The 21,418-nt window shown below is 43.1% G+C and overlaps 1 protein-coding gene across 2 annotated transcripts; it reads right to left on the reverse strand.

Annotated features, from left to right (window-relative positions):
* Positions 1–518: 518 nt before the first annotated feature.
* ism2a (isthmin 2a) lies at positions 519–21,197 on the reverse strand. Of its 2 annotated transcripts, none has more exons than XM_036542558.1 (6): positions 20,239–21,197; positions 12,504–12,749; positions 8,873–9,167; positions 4,094–4,234; positions 2,508–2,576; positions 519–1,309 (listed from the first exon to the last, which is right to left on the reverse strand). In XM_036542558.1, the coding sequence occupies exons 1-6, from the start codon at positions 20,371–20,373 to the stop codon at positions 792–794; spliced, it is 1,404 nt and encodes a 467-aa protein (XP_036398451.1). In that variant the 5' UTR covers positions 20,374–21,197; the 3' UTR covers positions 519–791. The 2 variants fall into 2 exon arrangements, with proteins under 2 accessions (XP_036398451.1, XP_036398452.1); XM_036542559.1 differs by lacking the exon at positions 20,239–21,197 and adding an exon at positions 16,170–16,479 and having other exon boundaries at positions 792–1,309.
* Between the last annotated feature and the right edge of the window lie 221 nt (positions 21,198–21,418).

Consider the following 21,418-nt stretch of genomic DNA (forward strand, 5'->3'; position numbering starts at 1 on the left):
CATAAATGGGCGTGTGTGGTTGATAAATCTAGACTGACCTTGCCCAAAGAGAAGCTGATCCAAAAAGCTTTAAATATGGGATGACAAAAAGGAATATTGTGTTTAAACTCACTGTATCTTTAGCAGCTTGACCATAATTCGTTTTGTGAAACATCAGAGTCTTTGAAAACCAAAATGGCCCATAGAATCAAATAAATACAGCGTCCACATTCTAGAAGGTGGGGACGCAGCACCCATGCCCACCCCAAGTCTCTTTTTCCTTTGTAGCAGCACATGTGATTCTGTGGAGAGAGAGCGTTTGGAGGGGAGCGTTTTGCATCCAAGTCTGTTAGGCGCCTTCCAAAAGTTCGTAAGCCAGTGTTATTTCTGTTTTGTTGAACATCAGTGTTAAAATCATCCCACCCACTGTCCCAATCCCAAGACTTTTCCAGCAATAAATTACCAGCTTGATATCTGTGAAATGTCTGTATTTCCTGCAACACCTGAAGTCTTCAAAAAAAAAAAAAAATTTAAAAAGCGGGGTTGGGGGAGGTTATTCTTTTCAAGAGAAAAGTGCCAGTATCAACCACCCTAGCTTTTGGACACCAGCGTAATGCGTCATACATAGACACGTTACAGCATTCCACAGTAAATGAAAAGGTCGAATCTCATGCTGGATGCAGAAAAGGCTTGGGAAAGCTTTCTGAGAGATACGTTTCGTTGCGGTCTGTCCATTCTGTGCATCACTGCGACACCACGCGGGACTGAAGGAGATTTACGTTTTTTTTTTTTCCCCTTTTTTCCCCAAGGACTCAGTACTCCCTGGCCTCCTCCAGCTCGCTCATGTAGACGTCCTCCTGGGGGTTCTCCGCACACTGCAGGCCGTTGTTGGGGGGCCGGACGGCGTGGAAGCGGCTCCAGTCGCCCTTGCACAGGATCCAGGGCAGCACGTCCACCTTGTAGTGGAGCTCGGGGGAGAACTCGGTGCTGATGAGGTTGGGGGCGCCGGCCCCCTTGCCCCGGGTGATGAGCTTCATGTGCTCGTTGTAGCAGCAGTGCTGTGCCGCCAGCGTGGTGCTGTCGAAGGAGAGCATGGAACGCACGCAGAACTTGGCGGTGGGCTTGTAGATGTCCAGCCGCTCCTTGGGCCCGCTGGCGTCGCGCCACCGGTAGGTCTTCTTCAGCTTCTCGTCGAAGATGTTGACGGCGCTGTAGACCACCTCCGAGGGGTAGCTGCACGGGCAGCTGGGCAGCTCCGTCAGGACCTGGTGGAGGTACTTCTGCAGGAAGTCGTTCTTGCAGTTCAGCCACTTTTCACAGCTGTCCACATCTGCGGAAAATCGGAACCGTAGAGAATGAGGTTAAATTACGAGGATCTAGGCTAACAGACTATACATTCAACTACAGGGCTCAAATTTGACTCAAATTATGACATGTAGATGGTAAACTAATAGTATTGGTAGGATTTAACATGGATACAATCAAATAGCATACTGTCAATTCAGTTAAGAAAGAGCACATATTCAAATTGTAAAGGCTGAAAGATCTTGGCTGATATATGTCAGTTTCAAAGGCATTTTATTTTATGAACTGCACCTTCTGTAATGAACAGAAACTGAACAGCTTAATACTGCATCTATTAGCAGAAAAGCTAGCTGATATGAAAATGCAAGCAACTGAAGATTCCTAATTATAATGCAATGCTCCTGGCGTAAAACCTCTAGTTATGGACTGATGGGCTGAGGATCTCTGAAATACTGGTATATCAAACAGTATTGAAAACCTTAGACGTAGTAAGCCCAGGCCAAGAAATAATATCTACTTAGGAGACTGCGGTTTAAATTGGAACATTCTCATTATAAACATTCATGTTCCATAGTGAATTAACGAAAAAAAATCTCACACTTTATCTTGTTATGTTTTAGTACAGTCTTCTTTATTATTATTGTGGAGTGAAAAGAGCTATCACTTTCAGACCTTGCCGCCAGAAGTGGGAGAGCAATAAAAAAAAAATATGAAAAAGGCAAATAAAATATTTTCTAGGAGAACAGATGGTATTTCTCGGTCTCGATAATGCTCTCAGAGGAGCAATACCTAATATCATGAATATGGATATTTTTTTACACTCTGACTGGACTCCTAGTACTTCCCTGTGATTACAGCCCCAGAAGAACAGTCCCCCAAAGCAACAGGTCGTTTAAACTACAGGAGAATCATGCGTCAAGCTGGACTTTCAGCACTAAATCCCAAACGTTGAAACAGTCAGCACTGATGTGATCCACATGACTTCACTCCTGATGTTAAACATACTCATGAAGCAGCTTGGTGCAAAAGAAAACCTCGGCTGTTTCTGTTAGTTAGAGACATACAATCAAATTCAGGCCCAGACTTCATTGACAGTTTCTGTTTTCAACTTTTTTTCGCAAAAGGAGGCTGTGGCTCAGTGTCACCTAAAAACACGGGGGCAAGTCTGAGCAAGGAGAGTAGCGCTTCTTTAAAAGACTTCTGGAAAGAGCTATTCCACTGACCTGCATCGAAAGGCTCCGTGCCGTTCTCCATCTCATAGGGCATGAGGTCAGTCACTGCGTTCAGGTCATCTAAGGGCCAGCAATGAGAAAGAAACAATGTTGAGAATGGCCTCAGGTTAGCTGAAGCACAGCATGTTAAAAAAAACAGCAATTGTGCAAAAGTCCCAGAAGTCCTCCAAAATGAAAACTGTAAGATGGGGTGGTCTGGAGTTGGGGGGTGGAGACCTGGTACTGTATCTCTACTGGAAAACTGTGCTGCTTAGAGAGGGCATGGAAATGACTGGAGCTGCTGTCTGTGTGCCTGGCTCTCTCCCAGGAGAGAAAGGTACTGTAAATGCACTCATTGAGCCGTCTGCAAGGAGCTAAGTATCGGGAATGCTCACAGCCCTCAAAGGCACATTATATACGTGGTGAAGTGTGATGGCAGCTTCTAAAACAGACTGATAAGCATCATATTTATTTAGCCCTGGGCCAAAATGAGCTACGAAGGAGAGCTGGAAGGCATGGCTTCAATGCAGACCTGTTTCATCTTTCGTATCCACCGTGGAGACCTCTGAGGCAGCAAAGAGGCCATCACAAACAGTCTTTAGCTGCTTTCCTTGAAACTCATCTACTCACTTAGTGGAATGGGGCCGTGGTGGAGCAGATATACAGGGCGGTTACTAACCACCAACAGTGCAGTAGTTTTGCTGGAGGTGGTCAAGCATAAGCAAGGCAGTAGGGCTGCAATGAATGACTATTTTGATAGTCGAATAATCTACCGCTTATTGAAACGAATAATCGACTATTTGGATTAAGAATCGCACAATTAGGCTACTCAAACGCTCTTATTTATCTATCGGCTTTTAAATTTAGCGTGCGGTTATTTTAGGCATATGCTAACTAACAATAAAGACAATAAATATGAGAACTTCATTCAAAATATGTCTTTTAATGAATGTTTTCTAGGACTCTCATCCAGAGAGCCAACATGCCACCTCTTCAGAGGCTCCAGCATAACTGATGTGCTCCCATGCCAGGCAAGGTCAAGTTTGCAGATGTTGCAGTTCACAACCTTCTTGGCAGCATTAACCCTTTCGCGCGTGCGGTCACACCGGTGTGATTAGCTGTTTAGCGGGTATGCTAGCACCGCTGCGATTAGAACACGAGATTGGAAAAATTCTAGCTAATTTTAGCTTTAAGGAAGCAGCGATTTAACATTAAAAAGACATTAAAAATACAGCAAATGCGGCAGCGAAAACTATGAGAAGTGTAATAACGCTAATGAAAACATAACTAAACATATAACGTAACATGCACGCTGCATAACATAAAATAAGTTAAGTGTGAAAGGGTTAAGAGTGAAATGGTGCCACACTTTTGAGGTCTTTGGTCTTGAAGGTGTTGGCATCTCTATTGTTCACTCCAGTTAAGCAACGTAGCTTAGGCTACATGTCTGAGTATTCCGAGTCAGCACGAAAAACACACGTGATGACATCACCAGCTATTCGACAATTAAATTCGTTGGAAACTAATTTGGTCATCGATTTTAGTTGACTACATCGATTATCCATTGCACCCCTACAAGGCAGTGACAAAAACATTACCTGGGCATCTTTCGAGGTCACAAGTTCTGGACTCCGTCGCCGTGCAGGCGTAGCCACACGACCGGATCCTCTTCTGGTTGCCGTGGCCACATGTGACACTGCAAGGCGACCAGGCGCTCCACTCCTCCTCCTCCTCATATTCTAAAGGGGAAATCAACACAACAGGGGGAAAAAAAAACCACCGTACTTTAGTGGGGTGACTCCTCCTCAGCTTTCATCTGCGACTAGCAAATTCCTCACCCAGCTGGTGGGTGTGTTATGCAATAAAGCTGTGGTCACAAATTAGTTAGAGCTACAGTATAAAACCTTTTGTCAGGTCTCCATATATATTTTAACAAGCTTTCGAAAAAAATAAAAACTTCAAAAGGCTGTCGAGGGTTTAAGCGAAGAGTGAACGCCTTCATACCAAGGTCACGTTAAAAATCAAACATTAACCTTTTAATCGTGGTGCAGTTTAGTACTGTACCTGCTGATGTTTGAGCCTATAACACTCTGTCTCACAGGAAGACCATAAAAAGGGGCCAGAGACTATTAAGTACTCCTCTCAACTTTGTTTCCACACAAGGCTTAATGATGCATGACTAAATTAATATTACATATTTCTGGGTAAAATTTAATCTCTCTAATGAACAGGATGTGGGCCCAACTGGCAGACTCCAGTTTTGTTGTAATAAATACGTCAATGACAAATTCTGCTTGTTTCAGCAGATGGAGCCGGCCAATACAAACACCTCAGTGGAAATGCACGGATTAATAGCTTTTCTTTCTAACGAACAATGCTTTCTCTCTGCAGCAATGTTAAAGAGATTACAGTTTCGCGGGATGGGATGGTTGGGGTGTGGGGGCATTGCCATCAGCTGCTTCACTTACATTTAATATATGTTGGCTGTGCTGCAGCAGGTCACCAGAACGCTGCTAATTGAGAGCTATGGAGCGGTGATGAAGGAGCCCCGATGCTCACACGCCAAGGGAAACAACAGAGGTAGGTGTTGATGACATGTACCTCTCTTTCGCTTTTACCCTTGGAATGCACAAGAACATAACCCCTTTCTGAAAAACGCATTATTCCAAAAGGGGTCGGACAATAGCGCCAAACTGGGTCTTCGGCTAAAGGATGATTTTTTTTTACCGCTGAAGCAATGGCTGCTTGTAGTATCACTGTGGACGGTTGATAATGCATGGTGGATTTGACAGATCTTCAGTCACCGTATAAAGCAGCAATCAGCAGCTGGCACAGACTGATAATGAATCTTTGTGTTCTTTCTCCTAAACGTAATAAGATAATGGTATTACCCAGCACTACCTCTAGTCTCATATGGAGTAAAGAGTTGGCCATGCTTCACCTAGAAAAAAACAGACAACTTTGTTTGAAAATTTCCCAATACTGACATCCTTAAGTCTTAAGTGAGTTCACCAAAGTTAGGACATGGTATAGTATAGCGTAATGAACTGAGCTTAATTAATTACATAAACACTGTGAGGAGGGTACCTAAACGTATTGAAGGCCACTACGTTTGTGCCCTTCAATAAGATACTTAAAGCATAGATCAAATCATGCACCCGCAAATACCCATTTCTGGCACAGGCAAAATATGCAACAATTGTGGCTATTGTAAAAGCTTTGCTGCTACTTAACTTTGGTTTTAGAGACTTCAGAACCATAGAGGTCTTCACTTATCACAGAGAAATGTGTTTGGAATCTCCCATCTTGCTGATAAAGTTTTGGGAAAGTCTAATGTCAGGAGGAAGTTATGTTATGGAATCAACAAGGGCAAGTTTTCTGCACATGGGAGATTTTCCTGAAAAGCATTACAAGTTCAGGGTCTGAAACACACCTTCAACAAAAGGCATAAGTTTGATATCAATCAATCAATCACTCAATCAAAATGACATCATCACAAAGTACATAGCAAAATATGTTCTCCAAGTAGAATGGAAAACCCAGAAAAGCCAAAGTCAATTGTGGAACAACGAGAGACATTTGCCCTGACCAAAGAAAATGGCCACCAAAGTGAAATACAATACTAACAGAGGGAACACAAACATGTGAAAGCTGGTAAATGAGGAATTGCATTAGTTCACTGCAGTATTCCAGAAACTCCTAGGTGGCAGAAAAATTGCCTTTGGGGGCCTATGGTGAGCTATGGGTATGGGCTTTCAACCTAACAGTAGCCTGGGGAGAGATATGACTGTTCATCAATTATCCATGTGCAACTTTTGACAAAACTGTCTGCATTCCTCAAACCCATCCCAAAATATGAGTAGCCAGAGACGAAACTAACTTAAATGGAATGTATGTATGTGTATATATACAACGACATACACACACACCCACATGAAGGTGAAGAAAGCTGGTTGAACTTAGTGCCCAAGTCTTATAAAAAGCATGTGTTTACATGACCGCAAGGAAACTATAATCATCTTCCTATTTCTGGGTTTATAGCCGGTGGCTGATAATGCTTTGACAACATAGTAATTAAAAAGTATTTCTGCCAATGAGTTGCTCTGATCTCTGCTACGAAAGCATTGGAAATCATGCTATTCAATATCATTGCAATGATGATGATGTGCAAAGGATGTGCAGATACCCAAGACTCGCTTGCCCATATGTTTACAACTGTACAATACTTGAGCAAACTACTATGCATGACACTGAAGAGAAATGAATACATTGCCATATCACCAGTTAATCTGATTAAAAACACTCAGATCGTACACAAATCTCATTACAAATTTTAAATGTGCAGCTACCCAATCTGCCATTTTAAATTTGTTGTAAATGAGAAGTTATGAGGCTCAAACCTACTGCAAGCCACAGGTCTCCATGCAGAGCAAGGTCAAAACCCTCTAAACTATGCAGACTGGATTGACTGGCTTAGCACCCCATTTAATGCAGTCTGCAGTTTAATAAATCCGTGCAACCAGAAGGCACCGTGCCCTTTTCCCACCAACAGCAGCACAAAAAAACAGCCCTGTAATTTTATGCGGAGCCCTAAAAGCCCCCTTGAATTCTTGAACCGGCTCAAAAGATTGTGCCGCATGATGCGGAGTGCAGCCAGGGACTGTGGGCCGGCATGAAAAGAATAGCTGAAGCTTCAACTGCCATCCCCAGTCAGCCTGCGCTCCTAATCTACTGTCTAATTGAACACAAATATTAGTTGTTTATCCAGTGGGCCTGGCCTCACGCTGCTATTAGCAAGCGACTGGGCCGGATCTTCAAAAGGCCGCGCTTCCAAGGACCAGTGTCAACTTCAAAGAGGAGGCAAACAATGCGCTGACGGTCGAGTGCCCTCGCTCAGTCACTAACGCGGAACAGCCAGGCCTCATTCTCTCTCGCTCTCTTTCGCTTGCTATCTCTAACCCACTCACTCCCCCCCCCCCCCCTCCCCCCTTCCCTCTCACCACCTCAACCTCTATCTCTCCCCCTCCTGCTTCCTTTGGTCCTCTGTCTATGTTTTTGGGGGGCGGGGGTTTAAGCATTCAGAGGATGAGTGCAGAGACCACACAAAAATTACTCTGACATTCCTGGAAGAAGACAACAGGCTATTAATAATTTAACAGAGCTCCTCTGGTGACCAGTTACAAGAAGCAGTCACCATTTCAAGCCCAATGTCCTACATAAAGCACCAGAATCACTTAGCAGTGGCCGCAAGATTTCATTAGCTCAAAGAACTAGGTACCCAGTGACTGCGCAAAACGTCCCATAATCATGACAAAAGGAAACTCAATAGTAAACTGAAAAAGATTCCGAAGATGACAGTCAAAATAATTTTCTCTTAGAGCCTGACACTCTACTATTATTATGACAGTACCACACGGTCTAGGATACATTATTCCTTTGGTCCATTTGGGTCCACAGTCAGGTATACCAGCGGCCATTACACAAAAAATACAAACTGACCCAACACAGTGTGGCCTACTACACCTGAATGTGGTCAAAGAGCACAAGGCATAATCCAGAAGGTGAAAACCTTCATTTGCTTCAAGGAAGGTTTTTCAGTCATTCAATCCTCCTTTTACTTTGAACAATAAAAGCTGTTTCCTTAATGAGTGTCTCCCACATTGACATAACATCCATGGAACGTGCCCACAGCAGTGTCTCCACTCTACCAGCATCGTCTACTTGCTTTTATGATAAAGTGAATGACGCACAAATAGTCTGAAGTAGATATTTTTCCAATGATGTATAGAGACAACCAACTCTGAATCTTAAGTTAAAAAAACACATTAAAACGCACCTCTTAAATTAGGAATGTAGTAGCTATTGTATATGTTACCAGACACTTTTAGTCAGTTTCCCTCCTTTTTGTTAACAACTGATAGAAATCAAAGGAAAATCCATGGGGGTTGCTACGGGAACAACATGTTTATCTAGCGGTCCTCGTCTGTAACCTCTAAGCATAAATCATGTCAAAGAACAGAGGGTTTCCAAGACCTGAACTGCTGCTTTAAACCGAAAGAAGCAAACCGTTTTTCAAATAGCTCGCTGTATGCGCACTCTCAACGCAAAATATATACATGCACACTGATACCTCAGCAAGCTACAGGTTTAAACGGTTTTAATGATTATGCCAACAAACAAAATCTTGAGGGCAGGGATTTCAGTCTGCCTTTTTATATACTGTGAAACTTTATAACTCCACTGCAAATGACAACGAAAGCACCACTGCTGTAATGCCTTTGTGTCTCTGCTGTGCAAAACTGTGCCTTGTGTAAGACACTGCTCTTGTGAAAATGCCACTGTGATGGTATCGTTAGGGAACTTTGCCATATGCTCACCATAGTTGTCCTTGGAGTCCCATCCCTTGTTCCATCGGCTGTCCCAGTCTCCCCCCACTCCGCTCAGGACGGACTCCTCGCTGTCGTACTCCAGGGTGTAGTCCTCCCCCGAGTCCTCCAGGCTCACGCGGCCCGTCCCGTCCTCGCTCGAGTCCGGGTATTCCCAGAAAAGGGGCCAGAACAGCTTCTTGTTGCCCATCCAGTCCACGGAGGACAAGGACCAGTCATTGCGGCCCTCCTTGGCCAGGTCCATCTCTATCTCCATCTGAGGGTCATCCACAACCTCAATGGTTACCTGTAAGGCAAAGGACATGCCATTTTTTCCCCTGTGAGTGGCACAGTGTGAGGTAAGAAGAAATGTAGTCAGCAGGAGGGAACAATGTGAGGAGGAAAAGACATTCATTCTCAACACACAGGAATCTCAAATGAATGATTGGAACCTTGCCCAAATCCACTTTATTTGCTTGCAAAAGTTTCTAGTTGTTGTTTTGACCACAAGTTTCTGCACCAGCCTGAAACAGTGTACAAATACTTCTAGATTTGCCTTTAATTTGCAAGAACAAGCCCTACGACACCTGACCACAGGTTGCCTGAATATCCTGAAGGGCAAAGGTTAAAACTGATATTGTTTCTGCTGTTGATCATTTGTTGGTCATTTGTTTGTATCTAATACAATTACTTTTAGATATTGTTACCTGTCATAACTGCCACCAAGCAAATAATGCCAAACGAAACTGTAAGCCTTTGGCACAATGGCTGTTCTGGATGGATGGATGTTCTTACAGGGGTAGCTGCAGAAACTGACTCCGGGGCAGAACAAGAAATTGCTTATGATAGGAAAGCATTTTGGCATTTGCTGTAGGCTCTTTTAGTTTCTTCTACTTATATTCAGTTATATCCATACTACCACTCAGCATATGGATTCCAATATACAGAAATGCCAAAATGAATTAAGAAATTGTGTAAGTAAACATCCTTCCCTTAGAGAACAGGAAAAAAAAATCACATTTCCAGCCCATATTTTACAGCACCTGGTGCCAGCTAGATTCACAATCTAAAGCCACAAAGATTGCAAGATACACCCAAAGACACCGGGATGCTGCTGTCCCTCGCAGGGTTGCTCAAGACATTTTTCTTGGTAAACTGACTTGCAGCTGGCATGACCAGACATGCTGTCTCCAACCCGAACTGGGGCCTGTGACAGATAGCACTGCTCCCGTCGTCCATTCCACAGGCAGAAACAAAAAGGTGCTTGTTTATTTTCTGAGCAGCATAACAATCTGATGGCGGCTGCAACTGTTTACAAAGACGAGCTGCAATCTAAAGTTAGCGGTTATGCAACTATATTTGTCCGCATCAGGCGTGAGTTTTGTTACCCCTCTCTGAGGTTACGCTGCACACGACTGTCAGAATGCTCTGTTCTCGGTGCAAAGCCCGTTTCCTTGATCTGCTGTGGATTTTGGAGCTATTCATCAAAAGATTCTGACAGACCCTCATTGATCACGTTAAATGTGTTGCTCCCACTGCATCATAAATAAAATATCAGTTCTACTTGTCTCATACATTGTGGTCATGGTTCAAGTGTCAAACGCAGTGCAGCTGAAGACAAAAAAAAAAAAGACGGCACCATGTGTTTTCAGAAATGTAATATGCAGAGTTGCGCATCCAGTTAAAAAAAAGAAGTTTTTGTCTGGTGCATGGGGGGTGTGCGTTTGGATGCAGAAATGCATCTCAAGCTTGTGCACTTGCACTGATGCTCTGTGAATCAGCTGCCTACACAAAGGCTTCACTGAGCATGAGACACATCCATATTGCAGTGAACTGCATTTCCTCAAGTTCGGCTCAGCTATAAAAAGGGGAACTTTATTGCGCTTAAATACACCCCGTTCAAATCCGGAGACTCATCCTGGATCTCTGTCTAAGAGATCCACTTCCATTAACATCAAGTCCACGTGGAAGGATAACTCTTTGCTACCAGCCTCCCTGTGAGCCAGCATGTATAAATCTTGCAGATGATACCCAGTTAGCCATGTTCAGACTCCTCGCTGTTCAAACATAAAAAAAAAATGCTGATGAGATAAGGTAAAAAAAAATTGCCTGAACCAATGGATTTTATTAGCCACTGAAACAAAAAAAATGCTTGTAAATCCAAATGACTTCTGGATCATACAGTAGATGGACTGTTCCCATTTTGAGGATGGAAAAACTCTTTTCCTAGTAAAGAAATGCTTTCAAATTTGAATACCTACATTTTCTTACATTTTCCCTCTAAAGTCTGACTTAATTTCCTTTAACCTCATGCCAGTACTAAAAATAAAAACTCCATATTTTTTTACTTTTTACTACGGTTTAAAAAGTACATTGAGATCGTGATCCGCACTCAGAACATTAAAAACTGCAGTTTTTGGCCCTTGTTAAAATAATATAGTGGCCTTTCACCTTTTAGTTTTTCCTCTTCCATTTTTCTTTTGCTCCAATGCAGATGTTTCGGCATGGTGGCCGAATTCAGCTGCGTGGCTGTAAAGGTCTAGCGTGGGGTAATTTAAGAGGCCGTTCTGACTGAAAACAGCTGTGGCAGAGCAGTGAGACCCAGTGAGAACCCGGAGGAGCTCCCCTAAGATATCACCCCGGCCAGCTTCACAATAACAGTGTGAAACAATATGTGCACAACCTGATCACATGCAAGACGAACAGAAGCCTAACAACTCTCCTTCTACCTATCAAAATGCATTCAGAAGCACAGAAGTATAATTAACTGGTCCAGGGGCAAGATTGTCTACCTAAATCGCACTGAAATAATGTAAAACTCCCTGTAAAAAAAACTCCAATTCCCATAAGGACTTCTGAGCTGCTTTAAAAAAACAAAACATGCCTGCAAAACTCTTCACTCCTTACACCTAGTGATCTGTTTGAAATAAACAATTTATCAGCTTCCAGTTCTGGTTATATGTGAGCCATCTTGTATTGTTTTGCTCCAGGTGCTGTTTTAGACAATCCCTGCTTCCTGCCATTATCCATTATTATTTTAATCATCAGACGGTATTTACCAAGCCTCTCCATTGTACAATTAGGAATTTATTTGTATTATGTTAGGCTTAAAGAATGTATGTTACACTCATAAATTACCCCAATTTAAAACCCCATAGGGTATTTATTTTCTAAAATTTGGACACGGCCTTCTTGAGGTGGAAGAAATTATGGCTAAAAAGATCAAGTGCAAAAGTTACTCTTACGAAATCCATTCGGGGTAGATGCGCATTAGCTGTTGACATTTGGGCTACATAATCATGTTTTTGGACAGAGTACACTGAAAATGCCATTTTAACATGTGGCTTACAATGAAAGTACTTTCTGTCTTTGCATAATTCAAGGGATCTTTCTGAGATTAAGCTACTTGATATCATTGTTCTATGTGATGCCATCAAAAACATCACTAAGTCTTTGCTATGAGTGAGCTTACAGAGAGAGACAACATGTGCAGGGGAGAAGCATCACAACATACGTCAGAATGGAGGACAGCAAAACCCAGGGTATCATCAAGTCAAAGCAAACAGTACCTGCTCTCATAGCACTTCCACACCATGCCCTCTCACTCGAGATCAGTTCAAAGACAAAGCTGCATTTATCCTACCTGAATGTTCGGATTCTGGGAGTTGAGGTCCGCATTCGCGAGGTCGGGGAAGTTCTTCAGGTCCAGGACAAAGGGCTTGGTCTCTTCCTCCGGTTCGGGTTTTGGCAGGACCCCCTCGTAGCGTTGCTGGGACCAGCGCCTCTTGTGCCGCCGCGGAGAAGACGGGACACTCTTCACCTGGTTCTGCTGCTGAAGAACCCCCAGCCCTTGATGGCCATCTCTGGAGGCTGTTTGAGCTTTAGCCCTCTGAACACAACCAAAAAACAGAGCAAGTTAATTTTCATATCAAGGGCTGAGAATGAGAGCTCATCGAATAAACAGGCAGCAATTGAAATGGCATCTATGCATTGTATATATGCACCATCCATTCTGATGAACTTGTTGATCATCTCAAATTTTCTGGAAAAAACAGGCATTTTTAAACGTGAGAGAGAAAATAATTTTGACATGTGCATTTATTCATTTGGCAGGCTTAGACACAATATGGAATGCATTAGCACAGGTAAGAATCTGTGGGGTACTTTAAAACTCCTCTCTGCCATCCATCACGTAAAACGAAGGACACAGCCACCGGAAACATTTCCCAGGTTCCTTAGCCCTCGTGGTAATCAATTCCTTTCTCTTGGAGGAAACTCGGTTCAAGGTACTGACAAATGGAGCCTCTGCCAGATTTTCCTGTTTTAATGAGATGGGGATGGAGGCCTCAGGCCACAGGGAGGCTCTGGTTAGTTTGAACCTGCTGCGCCAGGATGCCACACAGAGACAACCAAGAGGCTGGCCCCCCCAATGTGGCGCGACACCACACGGACGATGGAGATACAACCTGTAGGGCCACCGCACCACACAGAGACAAAGGATTGTGTTTTGGCCCTGTAGTGAACTCCCAGCGTTAAGCAGCTGTGGTGTTCCTTTTCGTGAAAGTTTAGATTTCAGCTAAGCCAACCCCATCTGCAATGAAATATCCAACATATGACAGCATTTTAGAGCTGGAACGGTGCCAGGAGTGGCAACAATGTGGTGGTGTTTAAAAAACAGTGAAAACATTAGGAAAAAAAAATCACAGTCCCAGAGCAGCCCATACTTTTATTTGGCTACTCTGTCCCGTTAAAATCAGATGGTCAGGCCTGAGTCTAAGAACAGATGGTTGACGTTAAGAGTATTACCCAGCTAAACTGATGGGAAGGAATTCCTGGAGGCTGACCCAGGATGGCGCATACAGGTAAATTATTACACACTCTGGGATATGCATCTACTTCATCTGGTTCACTTTAATCTGGAGTCCCAAAGTCTGGGAGAAAATGTCCTCCATTGTCCCGAATCTAGAGCAGCTCCACTTTAAAAGAAAATATCCCCTTCTAATTTACCATATGACACAAATGGTGGGGTTCAAGGGACCCTGTGGCCCACCCCTTTATGTATAGATGAACATTTGCATAAGAATGTCGACTCAGGATCAGACACAATTTTGATCTGAATTTGATTTACTTTCAATATTTGACCACAAGGTCACAACCATCTTATATAAATTAGTATTTAAATGCTTCTGACTCAAAAAAAAAAACCCCAGAAAAATCCAGAGTTCTGTTTATTCTGTTAATTACTCCATAAGGGCTAAAGAATCCAGCATTCATTGATATTAGTTTCTTGAAGGTGTGGGTAAATGTGAGTATCTGTAGTGAGTCAGAGCACTGTGCTCGGTGAGAAACATACGGATTTATTCTATGAATATTCATTCTTGGGAGCCACATAACACTCATATGTCAAACTAATTTGATCCTCTTATTGTATTCAATATATCCTTGAAGGCTGACCAGTGCTTTGACCTAAATTGCAACACTTTATGAATTAACACAGTCAGATTTGTTTTGAACACTGGCCTAAAACCGCAAAACACAACACAGGGGAATTCTCAGTTCCCCCTGCTGACGCATCAGCAGCACTTGCAATTCACATTTTTGACCGAACAATTGGAAGGCGCCACTGGGCCAAGTTTTGCATGGCCAGAGTCTTCTGAACGAAGTTAGCTCAAAGTGTCATCTGGCTGAATACCTGCAGCCTGTTCCACACCAGAAAATGTGGAGGGCGATGCCTGAAACCCAAATCTGATTTTACCTTCAATTAGGACCAGATGAGTCCCACCGAGGCCACTTTAATCCTGATTACTGAAGCACTTCAAAGAGACGAACAAAACACCGCTGCTGGGCCCATCCATGTGACCCTCGCAACATCAAAGTTGGCCTTCCTTGGGTGCTAACCAAGGGGGCTCAGAGAGGAAGTTGGCACACACATTGGACAAGACAGTGTCACTGTAGACCCTTCCTCCCATGAGGAACCTGACCAGAGTGTCTCTCCTCTCCACTCCCCTGACGAGACCACAGACAGGCTACGGCTGCCCCGGGAGTTAAGAGGCTGGCCTAAGCACAGGCAAATGTTTTGACATCTTCAGTGCTTCTCCTCTTCTCTCCGCACATCTGGATCCCTGTTCTGCTTTACTAACCCCCCCCCCCCCCCCCCCCCCCCCCCCCCCCCGGCATAGGAGGTGCCCTGATCAAAGGCCTCTCTGCTGATCATGTGTAGCCTGCCTTTGCTCAGTTCTCTGGCTGCATCATTCGCACACGCAAAACAGATGTCTCCTCAGCATCTGCTCGCTGAAGATTCCACCTCAGTACACTATTATATTTCAACATGAAGGTTAACCACGGATCCAGGGGAGAGTCTATCTATTGTGTCATTGTCGGGGGGGGGGAAACAAGAAAACCTTATTAGGGCTAAGGCATGATGGGACACTTTAAAAATCAACCTTTGAAACAAAGACCATCCTACTGAAACTATAAAAGGAGAGAACGTGACGAACATACCGCACGAGGATGGGTCTGGAAGCAGTTGCTCTGAAGAGACAAACAACAGCAGAAAACGGTGTATAGATATTCCAGATTGCCAATGCTCTGATTCAAGTAGCAGTGAAGACAAAGTCACTAAAACAGGTATGGGGCAGCTCTCGGGGTTTGATTTATGCGTCCACCAATTTCAAAGGTCCGGTGCTCAGCGCAGAGCCCTTTCCAAGTCAGTGCAGAAGAACAATAAACCAGAGCAAAAACTGAAGCTCCTTTGATCAGCCCATGACATGAAGGAAAAACAAGCGCAGGAACAGACAATACAAACAAACTAGAGAATGGAAATGAAAAACCTTTTCCACGTTCATAGATCGTTCGCCACACAAGGTCACAAAAGTAAAAAGGCATGAAACAAAAAAAAGGTCAAAATGAGATGGATTTCCCAAAATGAAACAGGAGAAGGTTTTACTGTGTGCTACATAAGCACTCATTATTGTGTGCCACAACTGTACAGCAGACAAATGAATCTCTTATTTCCTACACCTCGAACCCCAAAACGTGGTCATTTCTCCGCTGCACTGTGCAGTGTCTGCATTAAAATGCTGCTGTTGATTGACATCTGAGAAGCCCCAAATATAAAGTACACAATTTACACCACCTTCCAAATGTTTACATAGAAGGTTTCTGACAACGAAAGCTAGTGATCAAATCAAATCACGTTTGCAGCTAGTTCACAGCACTAGCTGAAGTTTTAATGGCTGACTGAGGAAAGCCAACCAGTGGGACAAACTTGCTAAGCATTAACCTACCATCCAGCATTGGATCTACATACCTTTGCTTTGTGCTTCCAATGATTTGATCTCATTTGTCATTTTGCACCCATCTGCTTCAGCTCAGCCCACTGGCTCACTTCTGCACAGCTGTTTTCCTTTGTGTCGCTGGGGCTTGATATACCTAGCACCTCAACCAGGTTGTCAGCTAATTCCAGACCCAATATTCCATCTGTATAACTTAAAATGTTAAATTAAAATGCTGGTATTTTTGAAGTACCACTGAATATGAATGATTACATCTATGATGAAAAAAAAGACTAGACGGATAATAATTCTGTGCAGAAAAAGAGAAATGTGCACACATCCTTTGATCAGACATTCCTGGGTGTCCACAAGGAGAAGAGGCGTGGCAAAAGGAAAAATCCAGTGTAAACCAGCAAGGGCGGTCATGAGTGTGGTGACCAATCAGCACGGGGGTTGGGTCATACCCAAATTGGCAGGAACAACTAAACCTACTGCCGCTTTTGACACATTCTTGTTTTGATAGTGTACTGGCCTTCCTGTGCTGCTTCACACTGCGTAACAATCTGATTCGGTTGGCAAATCCAGATACCATCAGTGCACCATATTTCATCCTATCTGTGCATATAAACAGCACAAACACCCATTGTATTCTCTCATCACGGTAACTGTATTGGGCAGAGCGTCTGGCCATAATGCCATATTTTTCCACAAAATACAATATCTTGCCCCACTCTGTGTTCTGCTGACATCAGCATATTTTTGAACTGCACTGTCGCTACATACAAAGGGTTTCGCTGCAGAGATGCAAGTCTTGCACAAATGCCTTAATGTTGAACAGAATTTGTAAATTGACTTCACGTTTTCACAAACCCCAAATACAGAACGCAAGTGGGATACATGATAAAGGGAAACTGAATAGCTGCTCATTATACAATAAGAGACATGGAACTGATTGTTAACTGAAGAGGAAATGCCATTTTCTCCTCTGGCTATGTATTTATAATCATGTCAGGTTACTTTATTCCTCATCGGACCATTATACAGTTAAACACCTCAGCTTGCAGGAAGTGAAACTCAAGAAATAGGACACGGAGATGTATATTACTTCCAATAACCATGCCTGGCTTCTTTCAAATGGACAGACAGATGGTGGTGTCAGTGTTTATTTTGCACTCTAGAGCCCCCTTACTCTTCTCCCTGGAGGAAATTCATCTTGACACCAAGTAACTGATTAAACAAGTGTATGTATTTACAGCGACGTCTTAAAGACATTATTATAGGCAAATTCTGCTCCAAATATTACTTGAATCCTAAAACACTGCAATGCGAACCTCAAACTTTGAACTTATTCAAGCACAGTTTCACTTTTGTTACCACAACCACTTTCAAATCATGTGTGTGCATGTGTGTGCGCGCGCACGCACAGTGTGCTTGTGTGTGGTGTTCTTCACCACACATGTGGTTCTGCTGAAATATCAGCTTGTGTTCCTTCATTAAAAACCCAGAGTATAAATTCCAGTGTAACGTTCAACATCGGTTATGTAGTCTCGAGGCATGTACCATATACCTTCATAGACAGATTATGGTATACAGTTTCAGCTTAACCTCAATTAGAGCACAGGACATTTGAGACCCCTCTACCCTTCAGCTATCCAACGCAGTGATAAAGACCAGCAACTTGAACTTCTGAACAGACTGAAGAATTTGGCACCCTCACAAAATGTGGCATCAGCATTCGCAAGCTTCCAAGAAGGGGTCGCCCAGTGATTATTTAGTTTTACAATTACCAGAGCTGTTTTCCTTTCTTAGCCTTTCCCTGCGTCACAGTCAATATCTCTGTCCACATTCCATTCAGGAATCTGGATAAGTCAATGCCTGTTTGTGTGTAAAATATGGGGTTCATGTTGCTTTCCACAAACATCCTGCTTTAATGGCCTGCTTCTCCCCATGTGAACCTGAGCTGCTACGTTAATAAAAACATATCACATATATCACTTGGGAGCAGGGGGCTGTGGGGGGCCACAGAATAGCACATAACGCAATCCCGGGGCTAGACGGGCCATATTGTAACAGATGCTCTAGGTTTGGCAAAAAAAAAAAAAAAAAACATGGAGCTTAATGCATTTTATCCTGCCTGTCCTTAATGTGTTGCTGGATGGTACTTTGGTACCACTGGCACTGCAGAGTTCAAATACACCGCCACATCAAACATTTGTCCTTGATGCACAAAAAACACTCATAAATTCTATTAGCTCTTTGACTAAGCACTGAAAAAGGCAACAAAAACAAGAGTGGGAACGCTGCAAACCCATTTCAGTGCTCTTGTGACAGCCAATCGTTTCAACAGAGGAAGCGTTTTAACATAAAACACTGCACTCCGTGTTCCACAAATTTATTTAATCATTCCACAGAGATGACTCCAGATTATTTATGTCAGTGTCTGCTAGAGGTGTCTAGGGAAAAAAAGATCAAGCTCAGAGTTCTATGTAACAGATACACATAGTGTTTTTTCTCGGAGAGGGGAGAGGCCCTTTTGACTTGAAAAGAGAGAGATATGATGCCACTACTACCCCTCCGACGCTGAAATTCATCATCTTTTATCACAAACTGAATGTGCCGCTTCTGAGCACTTGAAGCCACCGTGGGGTCAGTCTTCTTGCTAATGCTTAGCTGATTCCTCATACACTCCCACTAAAGCTCTCTGATAGCTGCCTTGGGCTACAGACCTAAGTAATGTTGAAAAACATGAATGACGTAGTTGTTATTTGGGTACTTTTGTCATACCCACCTACCAAACACCATCAATTCATCACTTCAGCCACAAAGCAACAACAGCATACGAGCTGAAACTAGGCACAAACACGTGTTCACCACTCTTCCACCACATGAGCTCAATGTGTCCTCTCCTCTCTGTGGGCACTGGAGGAAACCAAACACACAAAAGCTATGGAACCTTAGTGTGTATTGAAGAATGAAGGCAACACCCATTCCCGCCTATCTGCTGAGTTCACTGCTGGAACTGGTGCATATATGCAGTATTACAGACCATTCCCACCCCCCCTCCCCCAGCCTATATGAGCAATTGAATTGATTCCATGGTAATAATGAGATGAACAGCATGCCATTGCTCCCACCTTTGCACCTTAGGAACATTTTTGTAACTGTGGAACAACTGTTTTGCCTCTATCCATGAGTGTAAGCCACAATTCAGTGCTGGTGTTTACTTTTAAAACTGTCATCAGAACGATCAAGCAAATTCCATTTCTTCAGCGTGCCAAGACTTGAGTTATTGTGATGCAAAATCAATTGTTTGTCAGTCTGTGTTCTGTAGTCCTTATGTAAATTAATTACTGATGGGGTGTGTTTGAACTGCTACAACACAAAACCAACCAACACACCCTCCCCCTTTCAACTACAGAAATTCCCAGCCAACGTTGTGACAACGAAGTGTGGCTTTGTGGTCATTTGTCTTTACACTAGCAGCATATCGTTGATGTCAGACAGTAACTGACAAATGATCAATGCACTACCCAGATATAAATGGTATGGAAATCTGACATGTGGGTACAGATACCAGCAGCAATATTGCGTGGTGTTTCATACTTACTGATGCAGTGTCAACTAACAAAAAGTTTCTCTGGAGTATCTTCTATAATGAGTTTGAAGATGCAAGGCTTAACTTTTCCTCGAAGAATGAATATTTATGTATTTGTATGTTGGCTAAAACAATTATAGCCCTACATTTTTAATGTCAGTACCAAAGCTTTTCCCCCTCATTTCAGTGTAACGTTTAATGAACATCTTATGTGATACATTAGCATAACTGGCTTCACACAGCCTAATCTGCATATGAAATTTAAATCGACATCTCCTTTAACTCAAAATCCGCACGCGAAAGATAAACTGCTCCGTAAAAAGCTCCAAACACGTGCGTTTGGAGGGGGGAACCGACGCTTCAATACTTTACAATACAGCCCTGAAGCTAAAGTCTAAGCTACTTAAGTGAAATTAAAGTAAAAAGTTTGCTTTAAATCATAAAGTCTGCATAATTAATTGCCCAGGACCACATTATCCATCTACATCTTTTAACAAAAGTTGGCTTACCTCCAAAAATGCGCCGCTTCTAATCTTTGGGGAACTGTTCTTGTGTTTTTTTGTGGGAAACCCCTTGACCAGCACCAGGAAGAGTGTCAAGAAGAACACCCACAGCAACAAAACCTTCCCTCTGACTTTGTGCATTTCTTTTCCAAAATAAAATTACCAAGTGGTCTGGCTTTTGCGGCTAACGTTGTGGTGCTTTGTGATGCTTGGATTTGTCGCAGCTCTTCGAGATCTTCAGCACCCTGGGATGGGTCTTAAAGAAAGCTCCGATCACTCCTTGCAAGCTTGGGTTTCAGATTTGGTCTCCGCTCTTGCTGTTTTGCTCCAGGGTTTGTTGGGTTTCTTGTCCAAAACGTGCTAAGCAGCGCGCATATTTTAGTACTTGCAATGCTTTTTAACGGTTGGCGATAAATAAAGCACACTCGTGTAGCGTTTTCGCAATGTATTCAGTGTTTTACTTCCAAATATACGACTACAAGCGGTGCTTCTCCATCTCGGCCAATCTTAAGATCCTTTTAACTTTCGCGCTGATAGTCAACATTATTGTTCGTCCACTTCTCTCTGATGTCTGTCTGATGTTAGTCCCGTTCACATGAAGACGACTCGGTGACTCTCGGTTTATGCGTATCGCTGTATTTTGAACCCCTCTGAACCCTCTGCTGATCTAGTTTTTGACTATCGTATTACCCACGCGCTCTTTTCCTGCCCTCAGCGGTGCACGTTTCACTTTTATGTCTTAACTTTTGCAACGACGTTGCAGAGTGTTTCTCTTGAGTTTACGGCTGGTTATCTTCCAATTTACAGGCACGTGGAGTTTTAACTGTTAGTTAAACTTTCAATCCCTCTCGCTCTGTGTGGAGTATCAAATTGTAAGACCCTTCTCCAGATTGAATTTAACGAGTTATTGGCTAGTTACTTTTATTTATTACAGTTTTGCTCTAAATCAGTCAATCTAACCCCCTTTTTCGGATCTCCAGCTTGCATTTGAAGTCTAGAACATCGAATCCTCTCTGCCTCCAGCCCTACGTGACGTTGCGGAGGAGGGTCCCTGATAGACGCACAATGAAAGAATGAATGAGAGACCAAATGAATGAATTACTCACAAGGGAGGCCTTAAAATGGGGACAATGAAAGGATAACATGATAAGGCTGACGGGAGGAGAGCAAATAGAGCAAAACAACG

The sequence above is a fragment of the Megalops cyprinoides genome, chromosome 12 (genome assembly GCF_013368585.1).
Source record: "Megalops cyprinoides isolate fMegCyp1 chromosome 12, fMegCyp1.pri, whole genome shotgun sequence".
NCBI classification, from domain to species: domain Eukaryota; kingdom Metazoa; phylum Chordata; class Actinopteri; order Elopiformes; family Megalopidae; genus Megalops; species Megalops cyprinoides.

Excerpts from the sequence above, each read along its gene's own strand:
- ism2a (XM_036542558.1), bottom strand. The coding sequence starts at position 20,373 with ATGCACAAAGTCAGAGGGAAGGTTTTGTTGCTGTGGGTGTTCTTCTTG. Across the intron at positions 4,235-8,872 it reads GGACTCCAAGGACAACTATG|AATATGAGGAGGAGGAGGAG; the intron begins GTGAGCATATGG and ends TTTCCCCTTTAG. Across the intron at positions 2,577-4,093 it reads TGACCTCGAAAGATGCCCAG|ATGACCTGAACGCAGTGACT; the intron begins GTAATGTTTTTG and ends GCTGGCCCTTAG.